Consider the following 17,837-nt stretch of genomic DNA (forward strand, 5'->3'; position numbering starts at 1 on the left):
ATGAGAGCAGAAGTGATGCCAGGTGAGAGTTTCTAGAGACGGATCCAGAACTCCAGCATCATGAATGACACGCATCTTCACTGATGCACCTGATCCAGAAACCCTAACCCTAACCCTAACCTAACCCTAACCCTAACCCTAGTCTCGGCTCAGTTCTGATGGCAAAGATTCAGGATCTTCAAAGAGAAGCAAGTGATGAAATGCAACTGACACACATATAATCATCAGAACATAAAAGAACCGTTTTTACTCAGAAATTACTACATTTCAGTGTAGTGTTTCAGGAAGGTCTGTCTAAATTAGAGCGATGTAAACATGGACGCCCTTATCCTCAAAAACGACATTAAATGTGGCTCTGAGGTGAATTATTGTCTCCTTAGGACTTCAAACATCACAATTCAAGAGACATTTGAAACAAGCTGTTGTGTTAAGGTGCTGATCTGGAGTCAGTCTAACCCTCTTCTCTCTGACAGAGATTCCTGTGTCTCTGTGTCTGAATGAAGGAAAGGTCTTGAGTTGAGCAGCTGATGTTCTCCGAGATCTGAGATGAATCCCGAGACCTGTTTCTCTCTGCACTGCCACAGAAACACACTTCAGGGCTCTGTGGAGGATCAACACTTCTTTCTGGGACAGCGTGTGAATGTCAATCTTTAATTATTCATTTATTTGGTTATTATAAGACAATAAAACACTAACTTTATCTTGATTCAGGTAATATAAAGGTAAAATACTATTAATACTATACTATGTTATGATCCAGGTGTCTTACAGATATTGACACGTGTGTAAATGTGATTTCTGATCATGTCTCAGATGGAACAATCATTTAATTATCCAGCAGAGGACACCACTGCACATGAATGATGCAAATCAGCTGCTCAGTGGTGATTGGTCACATAATTCAAAAGTGATTATCGTGACATCACTGATAATCACTAGATGAAACCATTGTGGTTGAGAGTCTGTAGGGTTTGTGTTTGTGTTCCTCTGTATGTGTGTGTGTGTGTGTGAATGAGTTTGAGTGTAAGTGTGTGAAAGTGTGACCAAACGTCCCCACAAGCATTGAAAAAACGGATATATTTGACACTGTGGGGGCCGGACTGCTGTCCTCACGAGACAAAAAAAAAAAAACTAATAATGACATGGGTATGACACAGGTATTACAAGGAGAGGGAGACTTATGAGGACATAACCCATGTCCCCATTTTTCAAAACACTTATAAATCATACAGAATGAGTTTTTTTGAGAAAGTAAAAATGCACAAAGTTTCCTGTGAGGGTTAGGGTTAGGTGTAGGGTTGGTGAAGGGACATAGAATATACAGTTTCTACAGAATAAAAACCATTACACCTATGGGATGAACACACTTTACACAAAAACAAACATGTGTGTGTGTGTGTGTGTGTGTGTTAGTGTGTGTGTGTTTGTGTGTTGTCACTTCCTCATCATATTGCTCTTGTCAAACCAGTTTCTCTGGATCAGTGTGTGTTTGTCAGTCTATAACTGAATAAAATGGTAAGAAACGAGTTTTCAAGAATTCCCAATCAACCGTGACACTGCTTCCACTTGATTCAGACATCACTTGATTGATCTGGGTTTTGCTCCATATAAGTCAAGTCAAGTCACCTTTATTTATATAGTGCTTTAAACAAAATACATTGCGTCAAAGCACTGAACAACATTCATTAGGAAAACAGTGTCTCAATAATGCAGAATGATAGTTAAAGGCAGTTCATCATTGATTTCAGTGATGTCATCTCTGTTCAGTTTAAATAGTGTCTGTGCATTTATTTGCAATCAAGTCAATGATATCGCTGTAGATGAAGTGACCCCAACTAAGCAAGCCAGAGGCGACAGCGGCAAGGAACCGAAACTCCATCGGTGACAGAATGGAGAAAAAAACCTTGGGAGAAACCAGGCTCAGTTGGGGTCAGTTCTCCTCTGACCAGACGAAACCAGTAGTTCAATTCCAGACTGCAGCAAAGTCAGATTGTGCAGAAGAATCATCTGTTTCCTGTGGTCTTGTCCTGGTGCTCCTCTGAGACAAGGTCTTTACAGGGGATCTGTATCTGGGGCTCTAGTTGTCCTGGTCTCCGCTGTCTTTCAGGGATGTAGAGGTCCTTTCTAGGTGCTGATCCACCATCTGGTCTGGATACGTACTGGATCCGGGTGACTGCAGTGACCCTCTGATCTGGACACAGACTGGATCTGGTGGCTACGGTGACCTCGGAACAAGAGAGAAACAGACTAATATTAGCGTAGATGCCATTCTTCTAATGATGTAGCAAGTACATCGGGTGTTATGGGAAGTGTTTCCGGTTCCGGTTTACCTAATTAATGCAGCCTAAAAATCCTTTAACGGATTTGGATATTAAAAGCATATTAGTATGTTATGTGTAAGCCAGGTTAGAGAGATGGGTCTTTAATCTAGATTTAAACTGCAAGAGTGTGTCTGCCTCCCGAACAATGTTAGGTAGGTTATTCCAGAGTTTAGGCGCCAAATAGGAAAAGGATCTGCCGCCCGCAGTTGATTTTGATATTCTAGGTATTATCAAATTGCCTGAGTTTTGAGAACGTAGCGGACGTAGAGGAGTATAATGTAAAAGGAGCTCATTCAAATACTGAGGTGCTAAACCATTCAGGGCTTTATAAGTAATAAGCAATATTTTAAAATCTATACGATGTTTGATAGGGAGCCAGTGCAGTGTGGACAGGACCGGGCTAATATGGTCATACTTCCTGGTTCTAGTAAGAACTCTTGCTGCTGCATTTTGGACTAGCTGTAGTTTGTTTACCAAGCGTGCAGAACAACCACCCAATAAAGCATTACAATAATCTAACCTTGAGGTCATAAATGCATGGATTAACATTTCTGCATTTGACATTGAGAGCATAGGCCGTAATTTAGATATATTTTTGAGAAGGAAAAATGCAGTTTTACAATAAGTATAACACAGACTCATGTGACTGTGGTCTCTGTGTGGTTTCTTAAACAGGAAACTGTGAGACACGAGAGCAACAGGGATTTGACCTCAGACGGGGCATTGCCCTTCATTTCCTGGATCTCATTGGCTCAGAGAGTGAGTTTCAGTGTCTTCAACACTTTCAGTTCCCTTCATACCGGAGACGCTGCTGGACAGTCACAGAGATGGCAGGAACACTGGGAATATTTGGCTTATGTCTGCTCTTTGCTGGTAAGTAAGCTTTAATCTGTGTGAATGTGAATGTGTGTGTTCCTCATCCGTTGTAGGTGAAACACCTCCGCTACATTTCTATCCATGACTGTATCTCGGAAACCCTCAATTTGTTGTTTCCCTCTCAAACGTGATTGGATTTTGCAGGTTCAGAGGTGTGTCAGAACATTGCTATATTGCCTTCTTTGCTGGTTTGGGTTTATTGATTTGATCGATGAAGAAAACAGAGAAACTCACATGTACACACAATATCTTTTCTGACATTACACATTAATGTAAGCTGGGCATTTGCTTTGATGTTTTTGAGTATGCAGTGTGTTTAACACAGTCAGGTTCAAATGTGGGTGCAAAAAATCCATTAAAACTCTAGCAGCGTTGCCATTGTGCTTTTGCCTTGTGGGCAAGTGAGAAATGTTAAATAAAGCAAAATGTTAAAAAGATGAAAATTACCTGATTTTACTTTCAGTTCCTTTTAGATTCTCCAAGGCATTAACATTTTTCTTAACTCCATGTAGGACGTTTCTGTGCATAAATGTAAGCACTGTGGCAGTAGTAATGCAATATTTAGAAAATGTACTCTTGTACTTGATACTCAAGTACTTTTAAAAACAAGTACTTTAGTACTTTTCCTTAAGTAGACATCTGACTGTAGTACTTTTATTTGTACTTGATTAAAATTTAGCAAGGGATACCTGTATTTTTACTCAAGTGATGAAGCTGTGTACTCTGTCCGTCTCTGCCAGGAAGCACTTTCTGAGTTCTCTGGGTCACTTCAAATGCTTCTGAACAGACAAGTTCAGAATGAATGGAACTAATGAAATATTTCTTACACACTAACGTCACAGACAGTAGTTTTCCACCTGAGTCTCAGTTATGGGATGGTAATCCTGTAGTTTTGGCTGTAGGCCGTGTCACAGCGACGGCTCCGAGCCAACGCCCCAAACACAGATCACTAATCTCACTCCCAGAACTCCATTAACTCAAAACATTTGAGCAGTAAAATATATGTAATTCATAGATATTTTCGTCATTATTGTTTACAAATCTTTGTATGTTTTCTGATGGTAAGAGTACAGGTTAAAGTTTTCTGAAAGAAGTCTTCTGCTCCGCATGACTGCATTTATTTGATCAAAAATGCTGTAAAAACTGTGAAATATTATTATAATTTAAGATAGCTGTTTTCTATGTGAATATCTTTTAAAGTGTAATTATTCCTGCAATCAAATATGTATTTTCAGCATCATTCCTCCAGTCTTCAGTGTCACATGATCTTCAGAAATTATTGTAATCTGCTGATTAGGTGCTTAAGAAACATTTCTGATTGCTTTCTTTCAATTAATCAAATAATCATATTATCCTTAAAGTAATCTATCACATCTATTTACCAAAGTATATTTCACATAAGTTTACCAGTATATTTCACAATTTTCCTTTTTTTCTTTGATCAAATAAATGCAGCCTTGGTGAGCAGAAGAGACTTATTTTTAAAACATTTAAACATTCATAAAGTGCTTTATATTCAAATGTTTTGTGTTTCAGGGGTTCAAATGACTTCAGGCATGACTGTAACCATCCCAAATCAAGTATATAAGGTTGCGAGGGGAGATAAAGCAGTGATTCCCTGTGTTTTCACACCGAGTACAACCATCACATCCATATCATGGACGGCAGATCCGGACAACAAGGATGATCCAGAGGTAATAAAACAGACACATTCATCACAGGAATCATTCAGTACAGGAGAATCCCTAACTAACACCACTGGTGCTGGCACATATATCCCTGCTGACATCCACTAAAAACCAGGAAATTCAAGGAGCGTATCCACTGCATCTCTTAATGACTTCTTTACTTCAGCTTGGCCTCAGCATCAGTCAAACCAGCTTCAGTAGAACAACAGTGAACTACGGTCTGATGAGATGTTGTTAGGCTTCATGTCAGTAAAACACACTTTCCTCTCCTTTTACCGTGCTCACACTCACACTCTTTATCTCTTCATCATAAATAAATCTAACAAGAAACTGTAAACATACAATGCAGTTCTGTCGTCATTTGATGAGTGTACATTGAATCTGTTCATCTGTTCAGTAATCCTCCCTGACTGCGGGTGTCGCTGTTGGACAGTGTTTTCTCTAATTCCTGCTGGCCTTGCTGTAGCTGATCTTAGCTCTGTGTTTCTTTTTTTTTTTATCTTGCTATCGCTCTCTGTTGTTAAAGTGATAAAATATAACTTAATTCACACCATATTTCTGACATTATCGATCAGTCTTATCAGATTAATTTAGATCATTCACTTTTATTTTAGTGAGTAATGGCTTCTCCTGCTATCGTTATTTGCAGCTCTTGCCACATGTACAGTTTATCTATCTCTGTCACTGAAGAGGGATTCACATGTGATAAATGCAGGGAAACAGTTAGGCTGACAGAGAAGATTTCAGAATTAGAGACACGCATCCAAACTTTAATTGAGGACAGTAAGAATGTTAGGGCTCTAGATATGGCTTTGGATGCGTCTAGCTCAGGGATTCCTGTACATTGTCCGGTTCCAGCAGAGCCCCTGCAGCAGGGCAACTGGGTGACAGTGAGGCAGCGTAGTCCTGGGTCAAAACACCGCTCTTCTGTTCTGATCAAAACATTAAACAGGTTCTCCCCACTCAGTGATGCACCCACTGAGAAACCTGATGAAAGTGCTCTAGTTATTGGTGATTCTATTGTACGGAACGTGAATATAGAGACACCAGCCACCATAGTCAAATGTTTACCGGGAGCCAGAGCGCCTGACATCTTGGCTAATTTAAAAGTGCTGGCTAATGCTAAACGTAAATACAGTTATTCATGCCAGCGCTAATGATGTTCGACTTCGCCAGTCGGAGATCACTAAAAATAACTTTAAAGAGGTGTGTGAACTTGCAAGCATGATGTCAGACACTGTAATATGCTCTGGTCCCCTCCCTGCTTACCGTGGTGACGAGATGCATAGCAGATTGTCATCACTCAATGGCTGGATGTCTAAGTGGTGCCCACAGAATAACATAGGTTTCATAGACAATTGGACGAGCTTTCCCATTGACTTTGCATTCATTTTGGCGTCACTTTGACAGCGAATAACTTTACATCTGAGGCATTTAAAGACTCCGTTTGTCCATTATTTATTTCTAAAGATACACGACAATGTATAAAGGGCTCCATTACCTTTTATGTTACATTATGGCCCCGTAGAAACAGTTTTTTAAAAACAATTGCGTCATAACCATTCGACTCTCTGTCGCATTACCGTACAGACAGGAGGAGAAGCTCGCAGGCAATTAACTTAATATGGCGTACTGGCGTTACATTTTAAAATACTATACAAAATAATTAATCAGAATACTTACTCCTGCTCACTCACGACAAAGAACTCCCCGCTCAAGCTCGCCGTCTCTGCAAGATTAACGATGGCAGTTTGCACACACAGCTACTAGAAGATTTACATCTGACAGACAGGTTGCTGACGTCATCAAGCTTCGCTTGAGTCTGCGCGTCAGAAACGGAAGTGCTAAAAAACGCTAAAAATGGGCTTCAATTGTCTCAATTGAGTTCCAATGGGGTCGCTGTGTCCATTTCTTTTACTGTCTATGGTTGCTGCGCGTTGTACACAAACAAACATGGAACAATACATTTATTAATCCGTGTTAATGTTAGCGCTCAATGTTTGTTCATGTTTTTGTTGCTGTTACGTGATGTAGTGGTGTTTGACTACACTGTTAAAAATCGCTGTAAAAAAACGGCCAAATTTCGACAGTAAAATACTGTTTTTCATTTAAACAGTGCATTCTGGGTAATATTCATCGTTTTCGAGAAGTAGCCTGCTGCTATATATCGTAAAATAACAACGTTCAAAGTCGACACTCAGCGGCTGTGTTTCAAATCACACCCTACTCCCTCATTCACTATTCCCTACATGAGTTTACTAATATAGTCCACCTGACAGAGAGAATGAACACTAATGAGTGAATTCAGACACTGATCAACAGCTGCTGTTAATGAGTAGAATCACTGAAGAAAAAAAAACATAAGACAAACACATGAAATACAACTGACTTCAGCCACAGCCTTAGATGAAATCAACTGAAGATTTAAACGATCAACAAACAGCTTCACCAACTTCACACATTACTAACCAGACCGACTTTATTTCTGTCAGATCAGAGAACAGAGATCAAAAGATCTTATTGAGAATTAAAGAGATTTAGATGATAATGTTACTGTTTCGTTTAGCGTCACCATTGAGAAGATCAGTGTTTGCTTTAGTTGGGCTCCTGACCATTGACTTTTGCACTTTAAATTTTGTTTTATTGCTGTATTTGTATCTTTATGATGCATCTGTTACAGCAGTATTAATTTTGATAGTCAAGTGATTATGGTTGTTTCTAACAGGCATGATCTTCTAGACTGACTTAAAGTGTTGCTATAATAATCAAATATTAATTTGGTGTTGAAATATTTGAGTGAATGACACTTCAATTTAGTAAGATTGAAAAGTAGTGTGATAACCAGTATTTATGGATTTAACGACTAGTTTTAGTTAAAAAGTATTTCGGGCAGCAGTCCCCACAACACTCAAAGAGAGAAATCAACAATCAGCATATGAATCTCAACAATGGTGACAATCAAAAGGTTCATGATGCAATGCATGCTGGGTACCAGCACAGGATAAAACTCATCCATGATTCCCAGCATGCATTGCGGCATGAATAAATTATGCCCCTGAATTGTTCACTTATTTTCTTGAATTCTTATGTGCTTATAATTTTGCATTTGTTTTAAGTTTTAGTAGCATGTGTTGTGATGTTCAGAACTGATCTGTTTATTTATTTTGTGGATTGTCACCATTGTTGTGATTCATACGCTGATTCTTGATATTTCTGTCTAAATTTCAGCAAAGGTTTTTTTTTTATTTATTATGAGTGACATTTTCTTAACAGTCTTTCATAACTTATGGCTCAGCAGTGTTCCTTCTCATGCTGTAGTATCAATATTCAATAAGAGAAGAGATACGGGATTAGATCAGAAATAATAGTATTTGTTCTTGTCAATCTATAAACAACAATATCAGATTTTTTTTCTTCAGTGTACTTTTGTTTTGCTATAACAAGTTCCAAAGGCGCATTGTTACAGCATGAAAAGAAAAAAAAAAAAAAAACCTTAGTTGTTGAAAAGTCACGTTCAAGAGCCCAACTAAAGTAAACACTGATCTCCATCATGGTAGTGAAAAAAACACCTAAACCTATTTAACTCTCCATAAGTTCTTCTGTAGACATCTGACAGAAATAAAGTCAGTCTGGTTAGTAATGTGAATCTGGTGAAGCTGTTTTAGTAGTTGTTTAATCAGATCTTGAGAGATTTGATGTATTCTTTTATTCAGTTGATTTCATCTAACTGGCTGAAGTCATTTGTAGTTCTTGTGTTTCTCTTTCCTTCAGTGATTCTGCAGGTGTTTATCACTAATGCTCAATCATCAATTAATCACCGAATTATCTCATTAACTTCACTGATTCAGTGTTACTCTAACACTCTGTAGTGTGCACACATTATAAGTGTTCATTTAAAACTGAGGATTTTCTTGTGGGGTTTAAAGGGTTAAAGATTTAAGATGAAGAAAAAACAGAATGAAACATAATTTAACAGTAATAAACTGTAATTAATTTACAGGAAACAAACTGTAGAAAAGCAGTTATTTACTGGCACCCCTGCTGCCAGTAAATAACTGTTTTTCTACTGTTTCTTGCCGTAAATTAATGGTTGCCAGCAAAAAAAAGTGTTTTTCTACAGTTTTTTGCCGTCAAGTCAAGGAAAAACAGTAATATACTGTAAAATGTAAACGTCAGATTTACCAAATGAAAAATAAGTTAATTTAACTAAAATATTTGTGAACATCCATAGAAAAAAAATTAGGCAAAGTCATACACTGATAATGAGAGTAAATACTGAACTTGACTGTATTAATGTGTGTTTGCACAAGAGAGATCGTTTAGTTTAATGTAGTTTGGTTGTTCACCATTGTGCTGTAGAGTAGAGCCGGTGCTTCAGTCAATGATGAGCCACAAATTCTGATCTTCTGCTGCTTTATATAAAGGCAGTAAATGTGGAGTCGCTGATACAGTGGTGATCTCTCTGTTAAGAGCTTCAGCACATACATGTGTAATACAGCTGACAATGAGCTGCAGTGATTTGAGTAAAAGTCATGTATTTAGTTACTTTATTACTGCACATTAAGTGTAAGAAATATTCCTTCTCAGTGGACTCAAATGAAATAAGTTCATAGTACTAACATCGTAGGAATGCTAGTTTAAAAACTCGAACTGTTTGAAGCAGTGGGAGTAGAGTTAATTTCCATGGTAGAATTTACGGTAAAATACTGTTAAAAAATAAGAGTGGTAAATTAATGGTTAAGAGCTGTAAATTAACAGTACTTTACTGGCACCCCTGCTGCCAGAAAATTACTGTTATTTAACGGCAAAATTTTTTACAGTGATAGTTTCCACTACATTACAAACATTACAAACCATCAACTTTTAACCATTAAAACAACTAAAATATTTTTTCCTGTTGTGTGTTTTGGGACATATTATATTTTAACAAGCCGCCAACAGAAGGCAACCAATTACCAGTGCAGTCCAACAGGGTCCATTACGGTTTCCATTAAAACCATTACTATTCCCAATATAACCAGTGAAACCATTACAAATTCTGTGATTGTTTCTATTGTTGTTTTTTACAGCAGGGATGGAGCTGTGTTAATGTTTTGTGACTGATTGTATGGTTTTTATCCAGATTAACGTCGCTGGTTACTTCTCTGGCGGGAATAAAATTGCGATATACAAAAAATATAAAGGCCGGGCAAACATAGTGTTGGATCTGGTGAAAGGAACAGCCAACCTGGAGCTCCTGAGCGTCACCAACACAGACACACGGGACTATGAATGCAAAGTTCAGGATCCGGAAGATGAGGAAGGCCGTTTGTCTGACAAGGCCAATCTCATGGTCCTGGGTAAGAGACACCACCATCCACTCACCCTTCAGAGAGATGCTTCTGAACAGAGAATGATTGTACTGTATGTGTCATCATCTGTGTGGAGGATCAGCGGTCAGATCTCCTCAGTAATCAACACTCAAGTCCAGTGCAGATTAATAAATGTGACCTGTGCTGACAAAATCACACTGAACAAATGTTCAAAAATTAGTCATTTTTATTTTCACATTCTCCATTTAAGACCTTTAAAATTATGTATAAATTGTTGGGATCAGATGAAAAATGACTGAGCTAGATCCGTTTAAATTCGACAGAGTCAGCAAAGTCAGTTTTGAGAAACATCAAGATGAAGTTTTTTTTGTTTTACAATATTTTTTTTTAAAGCACATTTAAAAATAACCAAAGCTGACCAAAGTGCTGTACAGAACAGAATAAAAAAAACTCAAATTAAATGAATAAAACAAGAACACAAAGTTTTCTGAAGGTTCCAAAGTAAAATCACCTGCAACCTTGCAACCTTAATGATAATTACTGTATTATTATTATTATTATTATTATTATAATTACGACATAACAACTATTAAAAAAACCTAAACAAATATAAGAAAGAAACAAATAATGCATTACCTTTTTTAATTTCACATCTAAACAAAAACAACAAAATAATAAAAACAAATCATCAAATGTAAAAATCCATTCAGTGTGTTCAATACAGATGAACAAAAGCAGTTTTAATCAAGAACAGTGAGTGACTTCCTCTCGTCTGTTCTTGTTAGACTAACATCAATGCGACACACACTCTGTGTAAGTTAAGAACTACTGTAAATCTCATATAATGTTACAGATCAAAAGATTTTCCCCAAACGTACAATTGAGGTGAACTAACATTCTTGTGAAAACCTCAAATTCGACTAAAATCTGCAATTATAATTAATTTTGGTGTTTTTAACTTTTTTTGCGTGTCGTTCACACTCATTTTGCCAGCACGGGTCAGAAATGAAAGTGAAAGTGAAAGTGAAAGTGAAAGTGAAAGTGACATTCAGCCAAGTATGGTGACCCATACTCAGAATTTGTGCTCTGCATTTAACCCATCCGAAATGCACACACACAGAGCAGTGAACACACACACACACACACACTGTGAGCACACACCCGGAGCAGTGTTCATCATTTATGCTGCGGCGCCCGGGGAGCAGTTGGGGGTTCGATGCCTTGCTCAAGGGCAGCTAAGTCGTGGTATAGAAGGTGGAGAGAAAGCTGTTCATGCACTCCCCCCACCCACAATTCCGTCCGGCCCGAGACTAGAACTCACAACCCTTCGATTGGGAGTCCAACCCTCTAACCATTAGGCCACGACTTCCCCTTATGTGAAATGTGTGTGCTACGATGACATGTGTGTTCTTGTTGTACCAGTGGCTCCATCACAACCCAAATGCGATATTTTTGGGAAGACAGAATACTTCGAGAACATCCAACTGAGATGTCTCTCCGAGGAGGGAATGCCATCACCAGTCTACAAATGGCAAAGCTACAGTGTCAATAACGCCCCTCGACCGCTGCCGCCCAAGACCACTGAGCGTACGTGTGTGTGACGCTGCTCGAATACATGCTGAAAGCCTCTTCACCTGCATCCCTGATGAGTGTGTGTGTGTGTGTGTGTGTGTGTGTGTGTGTGTCTCTCTCCTCAGAAAGCGGGGTTTTGTCACTTTTAAATATTTCCATGGACACGTCTGGCTACTACATCTGCACGTCCACCAACGAAATCAAATCTGCGACGTGTAATGTGACCCTGCGCGTCGATCCACGTAAGAAACTGATCTGTGCTAGTCTGTAGTCATGACCAGTGTTGGGTTTGTTACCCAATAAATTATTTATTACTCGTTACTAGTTACTCCTTTTAAAAGTAATATTATTTATTTACTTATTACTTTCTGGCATCAGTAATTAGTTACACTAGTCACATTACACTTCCTGCACAAGTTATAATTGTGTATCTTACCCAAAAAATGATTCTGAAATGCTACTATTTCTGTCTAATAATGTGGCCAAAGTCCACACTGGATCACAGTCAGACGTTGTTAAAACACTAGTTTGTGATTGATAGTGAGATTTAAATAAAAGTGTTTTTTATTATTAATCTCATTAATTGCTGTGTGTAGCTTGAATCTAATTGTAGCTATAATTTCTGTTTTATCAAATTAAATATAAGTTTGTTAGAAAATGTTTTTTTTTTTTAAATGATTGTAATATAATTTATATCAGGATCAGAGGGATGTGCAATGACAAGCCATGTAATACCAGAGTAAAGTAATGCCACAGCTTACACATTGCTGTTCAGATCATCTTCAGATCATCTTCATCTGTCAAAATCACTGAATGTCATCTTTCCCATATTCCACTGTATTTCACTGGTGACTTCATGTGTCCATGAGTCGTGAGAATTCTGAAAATCTAGGAAATATACATGTACATGTATTTACTATTGTAATAATAATTAATTATGCATAATTACATGCAAGTTACTCTAAGATGAACTAATCCTAACCCTAACATTAAAGTTAGTACACGTAGTTAATTAATATTACAAAGTACTTAAATATATAATTAAACTGTAACATATGGAGCCAAAAGAGTATCAATAAAGATAAATGCACACACTACATTCACAAATGCACTCAAGATTCACAAATGTATTTCTGATGCACACACACATATATATTGATTTACAAACTGCTTGTAGTCTGTGAACTTCACTGCATTTGTGTGTGAATTTTGAGACTCCTCTGACTTGGCTTGACACACAAATGCCTTTTTTAAAACAGGGAATGATCAGCAACCAATCAGATATCTCCCTTGTTTGAGCCAATTACAAGAATGCACCCCACGTGGGGGATTGTTCACTTATAAGCCAATCAGCGAACAACTCACTTTCCTCTCGCAGCGAACGACTCACTTTCCTCAGCGAACGATTCACTTTCCTCACCCAGCGAAGTTGAGCGAACGATTCCCTTTCCTCACGCAGCGGCGACTCACTTTGCGCAGCCGGAGAGTCACTTTCCTCTCTCAGCGGACCACTCTGACTCTCTCTTCATGTAGGGACCGAATATTATAATTAAAGTGACTTCTATATTGCATCCAAAAGAATATTTAGATATTTTTAAATATTTAAAAAGGTGTAAAAAATTTTTTTTTACTTTCATTAAAATATTTCAATAAAATGAAATAATTGCCTATTGCAAATTTATGAATCCATGGTTAACTTTTTTTCTGCAGTCACAGTCTGGGCTATATGTATTGAGACATTTTTAAATTTATATTTTGTAAAAAAAAAAAGAAATAATAATAAATAAACCTGAATTGTAATCTTAACATCTGTATTTCCATACAATTGCATAAATAAGTAGGCTATAATATGCTGCACCACAGGCATATCGCGCTGTGTGAACGCGTTCATGTGATTGGCTTATAAGTGAACAATCCCCCATGTGGGGTGCATTCTTGTAATTGGCTCAAACAAGGGAGATATCTGATTGGTTGCAGATCATTCCCTGTTTTAAAAAAGGCATTTGTGTGTCAAGCCAAGTCAGAGGAGTCTCAAAATTCACACACAAATGCAGTGAAGTTCTCAGACCGCAAGCAGTTTGTAAATCAATATATATGTGTGTGTGCATCAGAAATACATTTGTGAATCTTGTCCTGTGCATTTGTGAATCTTGAGTGCATTTGTAAATGTTGTTTGCATTTCTAATTGTGTCTGTATTTCTGAATTTTGTATGCATTTGTGAATCTTCTGTGCTTTTGAAATTTTGTGTGTGCATTTGTAAATTTTGTGCACATTTGTGTATCCTGTGTGTGTTTTTATGAATCATGTGTGTGCATATGTGAATGTAGTGTGTGCATTTATCTTTATTGATACTCTTTTGGCTCCATAGTAACAAGGATTCCTTAACCCTGAAATCTTATAAGTAATAATTACTTACACTACTGTTTACTGCTCAAAGTAATATCACTAGTAACTAGTTACTGCCCAGCACTGGTCATGACGAACTCCTCCGTCTCTTCTCCTGTAGCGTACATGAACCTCGCCTCCACGGGGGGGATCATCGGGGGCGATGTGGCCGTGGCTCTTGTTGTGGGAATCATCATCTGCTGCTTTTACTCACGTCAGAAGGCATAGAAGATATAGAAGTGCTGGTGACCAGTGACCGGTCCACTTCAAGCCCTGCTCATAACGAACAACTGCTTGTGTTCCAAACCCATTACTAACTATCTACGGCTATCTTCTTCATTTGTTCTTGTTATGGAAGTGAATCACTGCTCGCTTGTCATTGGTCAGCTGTCAAAGAGGCGCATAATGAAGACAGTAAAAAAAAAAAAAAAAAAAGACTTGAAAAGACGCTCTGAGCTGCAGAGAAAGTCGCCAGCGGAGGCGTATTAAAAAGCTTTGATTTGACTCTTGTTCATTAGTATTGTGAAAGGCTTCAAAAGAGCCTTGTCTCATATTTACTTCATGTTTCATATTTTTGTCTACTCTTTGTTGATATGTTTCTTGTGGCATTTTACTAAACTTCTTAACTGCATTTATAGGAATAACTAGTTTGAGTCAGTTAGATTTCAGTTTGTTTCTGTTTAGTTCATTTTTGCATTGTTTCAGAATAAAACATTCAAGCAAAAGTCTTCTGTTGGTGGATAAATGAGTTTCACTGAGGTTCCTGATTCAGCTGATTAACATTCAGGCTTCTGTTTTAAACTGTGACCGAGTGAAGCTGAACTGCGGTGGTTAGTGTCCTAACTATAACTCATTTACCGCTCAACACCGGTCATCTATTGTCCAAAGACTTCTCTCTTCATTATGATTCATGAGTAGTAATTATATTATGCCAAGAAGTGATTTATGGGTTTGACCTTTGACCTTTGGACCCTCCCCCACATGACCGTGACCTTTTAACCTTGATTTTTTTGTCATTGGCCCTTCCCCCGCTTGCCCTTGACATTTTGACCTTGACCCCTCCCCCATCTGACCTTGACCTATGACCTTTTGATGATCACAGGTGTTGCTATGCCATTTGTTTGTAATAAATCAGGGTTATACATCATCAGTGTGAAATGGCACCACCCGTGAATAATCGGCAGCTGTGACTTGTCAGGTGTGTCTGTAATAGATCAAGTCGTAAGGATTATCCTAATGATAAGTGTGACGATCACCTGTTTGTAAAATAGACACCGGACCTCCAGTACGTGACCATCCGGCGACAGCTGTGCTTTAGGTGAAAGATGAATCCAGTGTGTGCGTGACCATCCGGTGACCGGTGAACTTAGGGCGAAAGATTTTATGGTCTGTCACGTGTGGGGGCGGGGTTTCCCCACCAGCGGCATCGGACCGGATTCGCTTAGATAAATACGACCCACCTTGGATTTCTGAGGAAATCAGAAAAAGAGCTGTGAAATATACTTAGACATGGACTTCTTATACTCACCTCAAACCCCGAGAAGGAATTGGATGAAGAGGTGATGGAAAAGCTGACTTTGGCGCCGAGAAACCGTACAACAGTAGATTGTGCATGGCGAGGTTTCTCTGTGAAAATACGGACAGCGTGCGAGATGAATGAATCAAGATCAAAGATGATATGACCTCATATCATAATATATACCCTCAAAAATAATCTGGTGACGGTATAATCTGTTTCACAGTGATATAATAAAGGTTTTAAATACAAATTCCAAGAATGAATGGAAATAAAACAATCAATAAAGAAACTGTATAATAAAAAGTTTTAAATAAAAATCTTAATTAATTGGAAATAAAAACAATCAATAAACAAGATGTATTATAAAAGTTTTAAAATAAAATCCTAATAATTAAAATCGAAGTAAAAACAATCAATAAAGAAGATGTATAACAAAGGTTTTAAAGTAAATATGGTAATATATACAGTTTCAGTACATACTACACAGAGACGTTGTTGCTGATGCTGCTCTTGTTCAGTTTCAGCCTCTGGATCAGATTCTGGATCATAAATAAACGGCTGAATCTGACTGTTAGCCATGGTTTGTTTTGGTTGGTTTTCCTCACGGTAAAGTCACAGTTTCCAAGCGCTCTCAACTCAAAAGCCTACTGGCGCTCGTGATTCTTTAGCTCCGCCCACACGTCACGCCTCCAGCCGCTCGTGTTTTTCCAGGAAAAATCAGTACAGACTATCTTTCTCTTATGAATATAATAAAAACTAAAGACTTTTTGGAGATATGAAGGATGCAGTACTACTCTATAGGTACTCAAGATTAACAGGAGATTGAGTGAAAACGAGCATTTCACCCCCCCTTTAAGGTCTGATCCAGAAACTGCACTACAACTGTAACTGTGCTCTGTCATGTCTGAATAACCTGTTCTTCTTTAAGAAAACATGAGGCGAGCAGTTTCTGCAGTTTTTTAGCATAGATATTAGTTTTAGTGAGTTACATAGGTGTCACGCATGAAGTTTATAGTTATTTTAAATAATTCTGATAGCGTTACAGGTTTATGTTAGTGGGGTGCCTGTAAGCGGTGAAAACTTCAAGCATCGGAGACGACAGTGTTATTCAAACAGCTCATAGCGTTATCTTTTAACAAACTATTGTATTGCACGTTACTAAGACAAAATCTGTAACAGTGTTCATTAATGTGTTGAAATGAAAATAAACATACAAAACTTTATAATGACCATAAGTTCAATATAGCCTAACACCGCATAGACAAATGTTCTAACGCTTTCACCCTAAAATTGTGAGATTTCTTGACTTCACTGTGTTTAATGGACACGTCGTATGGATAGTTCACATGTTTTAACTCCAAAGGTAGAGTGTAAAGAGATGGGGGTTGAATCTCACAAAATTCACAGGAGCGGCTGTGTCTAACACACACACACACACACACACACACACACGCACACACTCACACACACACACACACACATGCAGAGATACTCTAAGAGAGGGGTGTAAGAGAGGACATGTTTTAGAGGTTTCAACTGTACAATATTAATCTTGTACTAAGAGTAAACTTTTATTATTATGATTTTATTTTAAAACTTTTATTATACAGTTTCTTGTCAGTGTCCGGTCTCGTTTGCGACAAGGTCTTACCTGTATGCTAACTGTAAGGACTAACTCTACCTCTACTTACCTCTCTCCAGCGATCCTCTGAAGATCCAAGTCTCCTCTGTGCGTGTGTGTGTGTGTGTGTGTGTGTGTGCGGGGGGGTACACCTCCCTCCTCTGACGTCTTCACCTTGCTATTACGGATCCATTCATCACTCTACCCAGCACGACCCTATCTATAAACTATCTTTCTGTTACTCCTCAGCCTCCCGGGCTGAATAAACGATAACACAAATACAAATTAAGGGTGGATTATACCTTTAATTCACATGGCATACTGTCCCTTTAAGACCTGCATGCATCTGATATATTCCTTTCAGTTGTTTACTTTCATTTTAGACATATCCCACTGAGTTTATACATAAACCGTGTGTGTTTTGACAGTATTTGTCACGGTTTGCTCATTCTGTGTCTCTGCTCTGATTGGCCATCAGTGTCAGCTACTGCTGACGAGCAATCAGGAGCAATCAGATCAGCGGAAGGTAAGTCTCGTTTCTG

General features: G+C 38.2%; 1 protein-coding gene across 1 annotated transcript; it reads left to right on the top strand.

Moving 5' to 3' along the window:
• LOC113044733 (cell surface A33 antigen-like) lies at window positions 1-14,592 on the top strand. The gene is made up of 7 exons (XM_026204912.1): window positions 1-22; window positions 2,997-3,194; window positions 4,734-4,891; window positions 10,008-10,224; window positions 11,620-11,784; window positions 11,895-12,011; window positions 14,277-14,592. Exons 1-7 carry the CDS (start codon window positions 1-3, stop codon window positions 14,381-14,383), a joined length of 984 nt encoding a protein of 327 aa, XP_026060697.1. The 3' UTR covers window positions 14,384-14,592.
• The last annotated feature ends 3,245 nt before the right edge of the window (window positions 14,593-17,837 follow it).

Source organism: Carassius auratus, chromosome 26 (genome assembly GCF_003368295.1).
Source record: "Carassius auratus strain Wakin chromosome 26, ASM336829v1, whole genome shotgun sequence".
NCBI lineage: Eukaryota > Metazoa > Chordata > Actinopteri > Cypriniformes > Cyprinidae > Carassius > Carassius auratus.

Coding starts and splice junctions, on each gene's coding strand:
- LOC113044733 (XM_026204912.1), top strand. CDS start 1: ATGAGAGCAGAAGTGATGCCAG. Junction 3,195..4,733: donor CTTATGTCTGCTCTTTGCTG/GTAAGTAAGCTT, acceptor TTTGTGTTTCAG/GGGTTCAAATGACTTCAGGC. Junction 10,225..11,619: donor GGCCAATCTCATGGTCCTGG/GTAAGAGACACC, acceptor TTGTTGTACCAG/TGGCTCCATCACAACCCAAA.